The sequence below is a fragment of the Piliocolobus tephrosceles genome, chromosome 10, assembly GCF_002776525.5.
Source record: "Piliocolobus tephrosceles isolate RC106 chromosome 10, ASM277652v3, whole genome shotgun sequence".
Classification (NCBI taxonomy): domain Eukaryota; kingdom Metazoa; phylum Chordata; class Mammalia; order Primates; family Cercopithecidae; genus Piliocolobus; species Piliocolobus tephrosceles.
In genome coordinates, this window is record NC_045443.1 from 32817300 (window position 1) to 32830672 (window position 13373).

Genomic DNA, 13373 nt, shown 5'->3' on the forward strand with positions numbered 1-13373 from the left:
AAAACCAATTTAAATTTCTAAATTTAAAAAAACATTGCTACCATAGGAATCCACTGACAAAACAAGGCTTAATGTGAATAGAATTACACTGGAACACAGGCAAGGAAATAGAAAACTGAATTAGAAACTTTCTGAAAAGTCACATACTGATTTTTGTACTATTCTTTGTAAAGAAACTACTTCTTACTGTAATTTCTCAAAGCAACCATGGCCTCATCTAACTTTTCTCCTTTTTAAGGAGAACTACATTTGCTCCCTGAACTACAAAAAAATCAAATTTCGAATCAAAGTTTTTAATACTAGTTTTTCCATTTCTAATGTGGACACTAGAGGCCCTGTTGATTTTATAAACAACTATATAACATTAGTGAGATCGGTGCTCCATATCTGATTCAAAAGCAGCTACAATTTCTTTATTTTTTTGAGACAGAGTGTCACTTACTACTCATGCTGTCTCCCAGGCTGGAGTGCAGTGGTGTGATCTCAGCTCACTGCAACTTCCATCTACTGGGTTTGAGTGATTCTCGCAGCGCAGGCTCTTGAGTAGCTGGAGTTACAGGTCTGCCACCATGCCTGGCTAATTTTTATATTTTCCATAGAGACAGGATTTCACCCTGTTGGCCAGGCTGGTCTCAAACTCCTGGCCTCAAGCGATTTGCCCAGCTTGGCCTCTCAAAGTGCTGGGATTATAGGTGTGAGCCACCGCACCCTGCCTCACAAGTCCTTACACTACCTCTTTTTCATTGTTCCTCGTCACTACAAAAAGGAGAGCAGGAAGGGTAAGATATGAAAGCCAGCATTTCTTTCTCTTCTGAAGTATAAAGAGATTAACCCTGAAAGTCATGGTTTTTTATGGTAATCAAGGTTTGTCCATCAGAAAATAAAACATCCCATCATTAAACAAATATTTATTAACCGGCCCATAAAAATAATGAAGTTACTCACACTGAGTCCTAGTCCATTCTATTTTTCTGATTTGCATAAGCAAAGGTCTAAGTTCTGGAGCCAGCCCTTCAGAGGTCTTGAGAATGAAGGATGGTTAAGTTTATTTGGACAACATGAAGGACTTTTCATCATAACTGAAGCCATTTTATAATGTAGAAATTTCTTTTTCCTATTTTAAGTAAGGAAAGTCCATTCTTGAGAATATGTTGTCCAACAACTAAAACACTCTCAGGATTTGTTACTTGTCGGTGATTTATACTGACTCCGCCTTCTGTTATCATGCGATATCTAAAAAACAGAAACGTTTAGTAAGTAGAGATATCCAATCACTGTTGATCTGTCCCCCAAAGACTATTCACTTAGATTTCAGAGGCTCTCCAATTGAGAACATATGGCCCTGGACTGTTACCTTCGTGTTTGCTCTATTATTAATAGATTCTGCCTCCCTTTAATGCTCTTTGTTTTTTGTTTCTTTTTGAGACACAGTCTTGCTCTGTAGCCCAGGCTGGTGTGATCTCAGCTCCTGCAACCTCCGCCTCCTGCGTTCTAAGTGATTCTTCTGCCTCAGCCTCCAGAGTAGCTGGGATTACAGGTGCATGCCACCACACCTGGCTAATTTTTGTATTTTTAGTAGAGACAGGTTTCACCATGTTGGCCCGGCTGGTCTCAAACTCCCGACCTCAGGTGATCTACCTGCTTCAGCCCCCTAAAGTGCTGGGAATACAGGTGTGAACCACTGCGCCTGGCTGGAATTTATGCCTTGCATCTGAGATGCAAGGCATAAAGGTAAATTTCTTGTTTAGTGGAGAAAAAGAGCTGGCATATCTCACTGCTTTTGCTAACTATTCAGTTGGTAGTGGCTTTAAAAACGAAGTGAATAGGAATAATGGAGAATTCCCCCCCACCACCTTGGGGAAAAAAAAATCACAGAAAAGAAACTTCTAAAAATAAAAGAGAACAATGTTGCTTTCAGTAAACTATCCATGAGACACAAGTCACAACTACAGTGTTAGCTACAGAAATCTTTAGGAAACTTGCTTATGAAGCTGGAAAGTCCTTGCAAATTATATTGAGACTATGCAAATAGCAAACTGTTAAAATGAAAAATTTTCTTAAAAATGAAATTGGTTGGTTTCAGAAATTGGAGATCCATAGCTGATCTAATACATCAGATTACTAACCAAAATTGATGGCATATATAAAGTTAAATAAATTTCACTGGAGTTATTTATCATCCAACTAATTCACTAAACATTTACAGAGCTCTATGTACTAAATATAAATGGTACTGCAATCTAGCAGAGAGATAAAGATAAATAAATGAACAATGACAACACACTGATTAATGCTGACGAAGGAGAAGCTAGGCATGGTGCCTCACGCCTGTAATCTCAGCACTTTGACAGGCTGAGGCGGGCAGATCACAAGGTCAGGAGATCAAGACCATCCTGCCTAACATGGTGAAACCCCGTCTCTACTAAAATATACAAAAAAAATGAGCCAGGTGTGGTGGCGGGTGCCTGTAATCCCAGCTACTCGGGAGGCTGAGGCAGAACTGCTTGAACCCGGGAGGCAGAGGTTGCAGTGAGCTGAGATCGCGCCACTGCACTCCGGCCTGGGCAACAGAGCAAGACTCCGTCTCAAGAAAAAAACAAAAAAGACCTAGGAGAAGTTGTTCTAGGAGCACACTGGGTAGGTGAGGGCTGAACATTTCACTGAAAAAAGAGATACTTAAACTGGGAGTGAAGCTACCTTGACAATCGTCAGGAAACATGGGAGCAGCTAGAAAGTGGTGAGATCTGAGAAGTCAGGGCTACAGCATGGCTAGATCTTTGGAAGTCCTTAATAAAGATAAATGGTGGTTTTCTCTCATCTGAATGTGTTACCAAATTAAGAAACAACTACTGACATAGTTTTAAAAATATTTTTATACTTTTTTTTTTTGGGTAAAGATGGGAGTCTCACTACATTCTGGCCCACATGGATCTCGAATTCCTGGCCCCAAGCAATCCTCCCGCCCCCGGCCTTCCAAAGTGCTGGGATTACAGGTGTGAGCCACCATACCTGGCCATGGACATGGTTTTATGAAACTCATCAGTAAAAGATTTTCTAGTTAAGGCAGATTCCTTTTTTTTTTAGGAAGTATTATTTTACGTTGCCTGCTGGTTTCCAGATCATGTTCTATGTTTTATTTAAATGCACCAAACCTATTTAGCTTATATAATATAAAAAAATATAATCAGTATTACTTAGAGCCCTGGCTAAATCAGATGTGGTGTCATCTTTAGTAGTGGTAAAGCTTCCAGTATTAGTCAACACACCACAGTAACGCTGAGAAGAAAACAAAATCTGTTTCCATAGTGAGGAAAATTACTTGTCTCCGTGACGTACTCTAGGGAAGTATATGACACCAGCCTCAAATTCACTGTGTATTAAACCAGCAGATGAGGGAATCACTAAGGTGGAGTGGCGGGTGATGCACAGGGAGACAATGGGTGCTTTCTCCAGGCAGAATAATCTAGGACTCTTTAGGACAGAGGCAAACAATCCAAGACAATTGAAAGAGAACAGCAGCTGTAACAAATGTCATTCATAACCATGGCCATGATATGGCTGATAACCATTTGACTTATGCGTGAACTCCTGTAAAAGAGGCATCCGGGGGTCTTCTGGCTACCCAACACTTTTCCTTCCATTTCACTGCTCATTTAAAAATGGATAAGCATCAATTATATGCTGAATTATTTTTTGTGAAACATCTTATTCTTTAATACCTCATAAAATTCCTGAATAGAAAATGCAATTCTCAAGGGGATTATTATATAGTTTACAATAATAGTCTTATGACGTTAGTAGGTCAGTGCAAAAGTACTTGCGGTTTTGGCCATTATCGCTCATTTCATTTTCAGAAATTCAGATAATAATAGGTAACCTTTCCCATCCCTGAATATAAAGAGGATACAGACTATGAGAGGGGCTGGGTGAATCTGTTACACACGGCCTCTGTTTCTGCATCCCTCTAAAATTGTGACCATATCCTTAAGCCATACGCTGATGCCAGTATATTTACTGAACAACATGTCCCTCAAATGCACTTTTCCAGTGTTGAAGGAAAGACTGGGTTAGATGTAGTAAGAGACAGTATATGAGTGTTGTACTATTATAGAAAATGGAAGGTATTTTCAACAATAAGTACTCTCAGGCTATACTTTATTCTTGGACTAAACTAACTTTTCTAAGGAAGAGATGCCACTAAAGCATTGTCAGGAAAACACCCTCTCTGGAAACACATGCTGTGAACTGTAACATTTTATTTATTTATTTATTGTTTGAGACGGAGTCTTGCTCTGTCGCCCAGGCTGGAGTGCAGTGGTGGGATCTCTGCTCACTGCAAGCTCCGCCTCCCGAGTTGATGCCATTCTCCTGCCTCAGCCTCCCAAGTAGCTGGGACTACAGACGCCTGCCACCATGCTTGGCTAATTTTTTGTATTTTTAGTAGAGACAGGGTTTCACCGTGTTAGCCAGGATGGTATCCATCTCCTGACCTTGTGATACGCCTGCTTCGGCCTCCCAAAGTGCTGGGATTACAGGCGTGAGCCACTGCTCCTGGCCTTGTGAACTGTAACATTTAATGGTAAATTAACTGTAAATCTAAAAGTTAAATAATCTTACCCTCGGGGACCATCTGGAATGGCATTTGCTTTGCGGCAGGTATCTAGGACACTTGTTCCAGGATCGAGAAAAAATTCAGAAAATGGAGCTTCTTTAAACAACTCTTTTAACTCCTGATCAGACATGACCTCCAGTGCATCTATGCTACTATGATAAAGGGCTTGTGTACACCTGAAAAACACATTTTAAGAGCCACATTATATAAATGTTTATTCAAATACATGTTCTAATACCCATTAACCAATTATAGAGTGTCCAAGTTCTAGACTAAAAGTTTTTTTTTTTTTTTTTTTTTTGAGATGGAGTCTTGCTCTGTTGCCCTGGCTGGATTGCAATGGTGTGATCTCAGCTCACTGCAACCTCCGCCTCCTGGGTTCAAGCGATTCTCCTGCCTCAGCCTCCTGAGTAGCTGGGATTACAGGCGTGTGCCACCATGCCCAGCAAATTTTTGTATTTTTAGTAGAGATGGGGTTTCACCATGTTGGTCAGGCTGGTCTCGAACTCCTGACCTCGTGATCCACCCACCTTGGCCTCCCAATGTGCTGGGATTACAGGCGTGAGCCACTGCGCCCGGCCTAGACTAAAAGTTTTTTAAACATCTATCTGGTATAATTCATGAACTTAATTCAAGATAATCCTTCTTTCCAATAAACAGGGGCTATTTTAAATTGCTAAGTCAAATACTGAAAGTCCTTGTAATAAATGACAAGATAACCCTAAAACAGCATACCTCCTACTTTTCTCATGTCCATCCACTAAATAACTATCAGGTGTTAATTATACTAAACTAAACTATACTACATTAAACTAACCTTTTAGCAGAATCCAATCCTGCTCGTCCATGAACAAGCTTTGTTACTTCTGCTGCCAGTCGTTTCTGAGGACCCCGCCTTTCTGGCTCTTTGACATGCAGCTGCATGATATGATCAATCTCTGGAAGGGGCAGGAAAGTAAACAGCTTCAGGTACCTTTGGGATAAAAAAAAGAGTTACACTTACATCACATACCTAATTTATATGTCCAGCTCCTTTACCCTTTAAAGTTATCCTGCTTATTTTTAAATATGAAACAAACATACAGAAACATACTGAACATAGTAGGTCCCATGCACACATCACCCAGATTTAAGGTGTTACTATTTTGGCATCTTTGTTTTCAATTTCTTTTCTTTTTTTTTTTTTTTTTGAGATGGGGGTCTTGCTGTTGCCCAGACTGGAGTGCAGTGGCATGATCATGGCTCACTGTAACCTCAACCTCCTGGGCTCAACCAATTCTACCACCTCAGCCTCCCAAGTAGCCAGGACCACAGGCTTGTGCCACCACGCCTGGCTAATTTGTTAATTTTTTTTTTAAAGACAGGGTCGCCCGTGTTGCCCAGGCTGGTCTCAAACTCCTGGGCTCAAGTGATCCTCTTGTCTCAGCCTCCCAAAGTGTTGGGATTATGGGTGTGAGCCACCACACCCAGCCTCATGTATCCTTTTTAAAAGGAACAAAATAGGCATAGATGAAGGCCCCAGTCCAATCACATTCCCTGCCTTGCCCCCAGAGATAACCATAAATCTAAGTTTATGTGCTGCCATCCTTCCCAAGCATGTTTTTATACTTTTATGTGCATGTGGCCATAAAAAAAAGTACTGTGTAATTTAAAAAAATGATATAAATCATCATGCTCTGCATAATGATGCTCCTGTCAATGACGGACTGCATCTATCCGCGATCCCCGACCATTTTGGCACCAGGGGGCGGCGGGGAGGGAAGGTGGTTTCAGAATGAAACTGTTTCACTTCAGATCATCAGGCATTTGTTAGATCCTCATAAGGAGTGCGCAACCTAGTCTCTTGCATGTGCAGTTCACAACAGGGTTTGTGCTCCTATAGGAATCTAATGCCACAGGGGATCTGACAGGAGATGGAACCCAGGTGGTAATGCTTGCTCGCCTGCCACTCAGCTCCTGTTGTGCGGCCTGTTCCTAACAGGCCACGGACTGGTACGGTCTAACAGTGGTCCATAACATTATAATACCATAGTATATGGTACCTTTTCTACGTTTACGTATACAAACACTTACCCTCGTGTTACCATTGCCTTCAATATTTAGTACAGTCATGTGCTGTACATGTTTCTGCCCTAGGAAGGGTACACTGCATAGCCTAGGTGTGTAGTAGGCTATGCTATCTGTGTTTGCGTGGGGACACTCTATGATATTTGCAATGATGAAATCACCAACAACACATTTCCCAGATTGTATCCCTATTGTTAAGTGATATATGACTATTAATATCATCCTATATGTATTCTCTTTTTAAACTTTTTCTTTGGTGAAATACCTAACACACAGAAAAAATTACATTATTCGCAAAGATACAGCTTAATGAATCATAAAGCATCTACGTAACCATTACTATGGTCAAGAAATACAATATTGGGCCGGGCGTGGTGGCTCACGCCTGTAATCCCAGCACTTTGGGAGGCTGAGGTGGGTGGATCATGAGGTCAGGAGATTGAGACCAGCCTGGACAACATGGTGAAACCCCATCTCTATTAAAAAATACACAAAAAGTCCCAGCTACTCAGAAGGCTGAGGCAGGAGAATTGCTTGAACCCGGGAGGTGGAGGGTGCAGTGAGCCGAGATTGCGCCACTGCACTCCAGCCTGGTGACAGAGGTGAGACTCCATCTCAAAAAAAAAGAAAAGAAATACAGTATTGCCCTTACCCAAGAATGCGCAAATATATCACACACCCCTCCAAGTTAATCACTATTTTGCCGTTGATAGTAATCACTTCCTTGTCTTTCCTGATACTTTTACCATCTCAGTATGCCTCCCTTAAGAGCATCACTTAATTTTGCCTGTCTGTAGGATTTTATATAAAAGGAATCATACAGAATTTATTTTCTGGCACGTCGATATGTTTAGGCGAGTCATCCATGATGCTGCATGTACAGCATTCCATGCTATGATTATCCTACAACGTGTTTTTCTGTGAACTTTTGTGCTGTTTCTATTTTTAGACAATTGCTATTAATGCTGCTCTGAATAGCCTCATATACCACTGTTGGTGCATATGTGCATTAATTTCTGTTGGGTATATGCCCAGAAGAGGAACTGCTGGATCACAGGTTATGTGCACATTTAGCTTTAGTAGGTACTGCCAAATGTTTTCCCAAAGTGGTTCTATACGTTTATTCTCCCACCACCTTGGAACAGTCTTGTCAGCACTTGGTTCTGCCAACTCTTTTGTTTAGCCATTCTGGAGGGTGCATAATGGTATCTCATGCCCTTTATCTTGTATTTTTTCTTCTCAGTATGAAGGCTAAGCACCTTTTTATTATGTTTTTGGCCTTTGGATAGGATCTTTGTGAAGTACCTGTTCAAGTCTGTTTCCCTTGTTCTCCTGGGTTGTCTTTTTCTCACTGGCTTAGAGAAATTTCTTTTTTTAACATTAAAATAACTATGTTTAATATAGTATTTACATAGTTTTTTCATTTTTGAAATTATTTAAACAATTTTTTGTGGGTATACAGGTGTATATACTTAAGGGGTGCATGAGATGTTTCGATACAGACATGCAATGTGAAATAAGAAATTCTTTATATTAATTTGAATACAAGCCCTTTATCATTTAGATACATGTACTGAAAATAGCAATCTTATTTTTTTATTTTATTTTATTTTTTTATTGAGACAGAGTCTCGTTCTGTCGCCCGGGCTGGAGTGCAGTGGCCGCATCTCAGCTCACTGCAAGCTCCGCCTCCCGGGTTTATGCCATTCTCCTGCCTCAGCCTCCGAGTAGCTGGGACTACAGGCGCCCGCCACCTTGCCCAGCTAGTTTTTTGTATTTTTTAGTAGAGACGGGGTTTCACCGTGTTAGCCAGGATGGTCTCGATCTCCTGACCTCGTGATCCGCCCGTCTCGGCCTCCCAAAGTGCTGGGATTACAGGCTTGAGCCACCGCGCCCAGACGAAAATAGCAATCTTTTCCCACTCTTAACAGTGACTTATGATGAACAGATCTTATTTTTAATTTAGTCTAACTTATCTATCTCTTTTGTGTCCTGTTTAAGAATCTTTATCTTAAAGTCATAAAGGCATTTTCCTATTTATCTAAAAGCTTTATTGTTTTGTCTTTTGATACAGATTTAGGTCTATAATCTACCTGGAATTGACTTTTGTGTACTATGTAAGGTTAAGTTTCACTTTTTTCACCCACAAAGACATCTAACTAATGGAGCAATATTCACTGAAGACTGTCTTCCCAAACTACAATGCCACCTTTGCCAGAGATAAGGAGACCATATATGCTAGAGTGTGTCTGGATTCTCTAATCTGTGCCATTGGTTTCTTAACTTTACATTTAAACGTGTACCTTTACACCTAAAGGTCATTATCAGAAATAATGAGTTTGGCAAAGTTGCTAGATTTAAAGGTAATATATATATAAAGTAATTGTATTTCTAAACACCAGAACCAGACAGAAAATGCAATTTTCAAAAAGATTATCAATTATCTAGGCTGGGTGCGGTAGCTCAAGCCTGTAATCCCAGCACTTTGGAAGGCTGAGGAGGGTGGATCACTTGAGGTCAGGAGTTCAAGACCAGCTTGGCCAACATGGCGAAACCCTGCCTCTACAAAAATACAAAAATTAGCCGGGCGTGGTGGCACATGCCTGTAGTCCCAGCTACTCAGGAGAATCGCTTGAACCCAGGAGGCGGAGGACACTCCAGCCTGGGCAACAAAACGAGACACTGTCTCAAAAAAAAAAAAAAAAAAAAAGATTATCAATTCTCAATACATCAAAACCCCAGGACTATATCGTCAAACATTCTAGGACTAAATCTAAAGAGAAAAAAACCATAATTACTGAAATTTTATAATAAGGCATGATAATCTTCCACGCTATTCTTCAAAAACATCTTGGCCAATCTTAGCCCTTTTTATTTCTATGTCAATCTTACAATGAGCTTGTCAAGTTCCACAAAAAGCCGGTTTAAATATGGTTGGTGCTGTACTAAATGTGGATCAAATCCAGAACTGGTATCTTGGCCGGGTGTGGGGGCTCATGCCTGTAATCCCAGCACTTTGGGAGTCCGAGGCAGGTTGATCGCTTGAGTCCAGGAGTTTGAGACCAGCCTGGGCAACATGGTGAAACCCCACCTCTACTAAAAAAAAAAAAAAAAAATACAAAATTAGCTGGGCATAGTGCTGTGCACCCAGGCTACAGTGAGCCAAGATTGTGCCACTACACTCCAGCCTGGGCAATGGGAGTGAGATTCTGTTTCAAAAAAAAAAAACAAAAAAGAACTGATATATTTTTGTACTATCAATATGGTCTAACTCTCCATTTATGTAGGTCTTTATTTTGCTCAATAGCATCTTTTAATATTTTGCAGGAAAGTCATTTATTAAGTCTTAAAGAATTATTCCTAGATTACTTTGATGTTACAGAGTATCAAAATATTTTTTTCACTTTTTGTTGTAGGTATGTTTGTTTCTCATTAATTCATATTCTTCCAAGAGTTTAAGGCAATTTAATTTAAGGAGAAAATCATTTCTTAAGAGAATCTTTAAAGTCATATTTGTGAGAGAAGAAAGACAAAGGAAAAATAAGGGTAGTCAAGTTTAAGATGAAAGGAGTGAAAAAACTAGAATATGCAGGTGATAAAATCCTAAGAACTTGCTAGATATAAATCAAAAAGTTGGCTCTACATTTTCTAGCCATCCACTGTGGTTTTTCTGCTTTAACCAACAAAGTGTTTAACTTTAGAACACAGTAAAAATTAGTCTTCTATGATGTAATGGTTTATGTGCAGACAGAAACTAAGTTAAAAACAAAAAACCTATAAAATGTGCATAGATTCAATGGCTAAAATTACATCATGAGTTTATGGTGTCAATTTTTCTGAGCCAATTATTCAAAACTCACCTTTCCACTGAATCGTCTGGTTGCCTGACAAAGAACTGATACAATTCAAATGGAGATGTCTTATCTCTGTTTAGCCAAACAGCGTTGCCAGCAGACTTTCCCAGCTTTGCTCCAGTTGTACTTGTAATTAGAGGAACGGTGATTCCAAATACATCTTCTCCAGTCAACCTATGCATAAAGAACAATTTCATTATGTGCCTCAAGCACAAGTCGTGGTAGGTTCTACTGTTCACCTTCCAGATTTCTTTCTGGTTACTTGCTCCAAGAACGCTTCCTTGACCTCCTAAATCTGAATTCTTGTCCCTCTTATGTACTGTTACAGTACTCACCCTATTCATTCTGAATCTCATGAGTGGTTCCAGGCAGTTTCTAGGCAGGCCAAGGGGAAGTGCTACCTAACAATGGACTAGAGATTTTGAAAGGCTGAGTGGGAAGTGCTTGGACGAACGGAGGCAAGACGGTGCACTTCCGGGTTCTTCTTCACCAGCTTTTCCCGCGCGCAAAAATGCAGCGGGTGCCCGGAAGGTGCAGACCAACTGGGCATGCGCCAGGTGACGTCAATCCGAAGAGACCAAGATTTACCTGGTCGCACCTGCAGAACGCCCCGGACACGCCCGTGCCCGCCTATTGCCCTCCCACTCCTAGAAAAGCCGCTGTTGGCCAGGGTCCCACGCAGCCTTCTCACAGCCCCACTCCTGTCGGGATGTCGGGACTGTGGGAAGTCAGTCGGAGAGCCCCACCAGGGGACTCTGCCGGCCTCCTTCGCGGGAGGCCGACAGACTTCTCCCCCACACCTTAAGTGACCAAAAATAAATGTGCAGTTTTGCTCCTGACCTTTGCCTACTTGCTGGTTCTTTTGTGCTCCCTCTGGTGGTCTTAGAAAAACAAGTCAGGAAGGAGAAAACTGGGTGAAAGGGTGTCAGGAAGAGACACTAAAGGAAATGTTCTAAATGCCTTTTAAACATGTGTTTTGCTCTGTAGCAAATGAGCTAGCCCTATCCTTCACCTCTCTCCAGAAAATGCTATTAGACCCGCATTACTTGTCAGTTATTTGGAGTTGAAAAAACTTTTTGAGATACCAACCAAGGACTAACACTAGTTTCATGGAGGGTGCAGAGCTAAAGCAGAGGCTAGCTACTCAAGGAGGTCCAGTCACGTTCTAGTATAAACACACAAAAGCAGTTTCTCTAATTAGAAAGGACGACTTAGGGGAACAAAAACAGACCGACGAAATCTTCACTAGTGGTCTGTTTCCTGCAGAGCTCTAGAATACACGGTTTCCTTTTTTTTTTTTTTAAGATGGAGTCTCCCTGTTGCCCAGGCTGGAGTGCAGTGGCGCGATCTCGGCTCACTGCAACCTTCGCCTCCCGGGTTCAAGCCATTCTCCTGCCTCAGCCTCCCGAAGAGCTGGGATTACAGGCGTGCATCACCACGGCCAGCTAATTTTTAGAATACACCGTTTACTCTTAATACCCTTAATTCAGCCCTTTAGTTCTTATTAGCCAGTGTTATTAACGCCATTATAGATTTTATTGCCCTTAATGGGGATAAAATCAACAAGAGCTGGAACGAAGGGCAGCAACCTACAATCCTAAGAGTAAATCACAGGCTACTAGTGTGTAAATTATTTGGTCCCAGGATTTCCCCAGGGTCTAAAGGCACTTACTTGTTGATGAACTCATATCCGGACATAATGTTGCCTAGCTGATCAGATCCGCCCAGCTGGACCCTGCATCCATAACGCTGGAAGAGGTAATAGAAGTCATAGGCCTGGAGCACCTGGTAAAAGAATTCGGCCAAGCTCATGCCCTCCGCGCTCTTGAGCCGCAGCTGCACACTCTGCCGGCTCAGCAGCGTCCCCATGCGGAAGTGACCCCCAACTGCCGCCAGAAAGTCCACCAGGTGCTGCTTCTGGTACCAGGCCGAGTTGTCCAGCACAGTGAAGCTGCCCCAGGAGCGCCCATCAGTGAAAAGCTGCTGGTGATTAGCCGCCAGAGCCTCAAGCCCTAGGCGCAGGGCGCGCGCGTTGGCTCGCACGCGCTCTGTCTCCAGCGCCTCGCGTTCCTTCGTACGGCCGCTCGGGTCTCCCAGGCGCGCCGTGGCGCCTCCCACCAGCGCGATCACGTTGTGGCCCGCTCGCTGCAAATGAAACAGGCCCAGCAGCGCAAGAAGATGGCCCACATGAAGCGAGTCCGCCGTGGGGTCGAAGCCACAGTAAATGGTTTGGGGAAAACTCGCCGTGCCACGGTCGAAGAGCTCTGGGAGCTCTATTTTCGTCCCCGTCTCCGGGAAGAAGTCCTTGAACAGACCTCGAGCCTTCTGCGCTGCCAGTAACCCCTGAGGGCCCGAGTGGGCCTTACGCAGCCCCAAGGGCAAGAATACTGAGAGATTTAGGGTACCAGACCCACGGCCCCAGGAAAAAGACCGAAAGATGGGCGCCGCCATATTGGTGGCGGCACGAAGGGAATGCTGGGATTGCAGGGGCCCCGCCACACCCACCTGCTTGCCGCTCCTAGGGAAGGTACGTCAGTGTTTTTCTGCGCATGCCCAAGGCGGTTACGTAGTTACGGAGCTTGCGCTCTCAGAAGTTGAGTGTCGACTCCAAGTGGCGATTCCGCTTCAGAGCCGTCGCTTTAAGTTCCCTGAAACTTAATGTCCCCATTCGCAGTGTGGATCTGCTTATGATAGTTCCTACCTCATAAGACTGTTGTGAACCTTAAGAATTAAAGCATTTGGCACATAACGCTTCACAAATGCTAACTTATATTTAAATTTTCACGTAAAAAGATTGTGATGCGCAAATTCTTTGAAGTCTTGGTTCTGTGCAAAAAGCT

The 13373-nt window shown here is 42.5% G+C and overlaps 1 protein-coding gene across 1 annotated transcript; it reads right to left on the bottom strand.

The window, feature by feature from the left end:
• Positions 1–895: 895 nt before the first annotated feature.
• Positions 896–13056, bottom strand: YARS2 (tyrosyl-tRNA synthetase 2). The gene is made up of 5 exons (XM_023208950.2): positions 12206–13056; positions 10540–10707; positions 5430–5585; positions 4618–4788; positions 896–1233 (listed from the first exon to the last, which is right to left on the bottom strand). The coding sequence occupies exons 1-5, from the start codon at positions 12982–12984 to the stop codon at positions 1074–1076; spliced, it is 1434 nt and encodes a 477-aa protein (XP_023064718.2). The 5' UTR covers positions 12985–13056; the 3' UTR covers positions 896–1073.
• Positions 13057–13373: the final 317 nt, after the last annotated feature.

Coding starts and splice junctions, on each gene's coding strand:
- YARS2 (XM_023208950.2), bottom strand. CDS start 12,984: ATGGCGGCGCCCATCTTTCGGTCTTTTTCCTGGGGCCGTGGGTCTGGT. Junction 10,708..12,205: donor GGATATGAGTTCATCAACAA/GTAAGTGCCTTT, acceptor CTTTATGCATAG/GTTGACTGGAGAAGATGTAT. Junction 1,234..4,617: donor ATTCCAGATGGTCCCCGAGG/GTAAGATTATTT, acceptor TCTGTTTTTTAG/ATATCGCATGATAACAGAAG.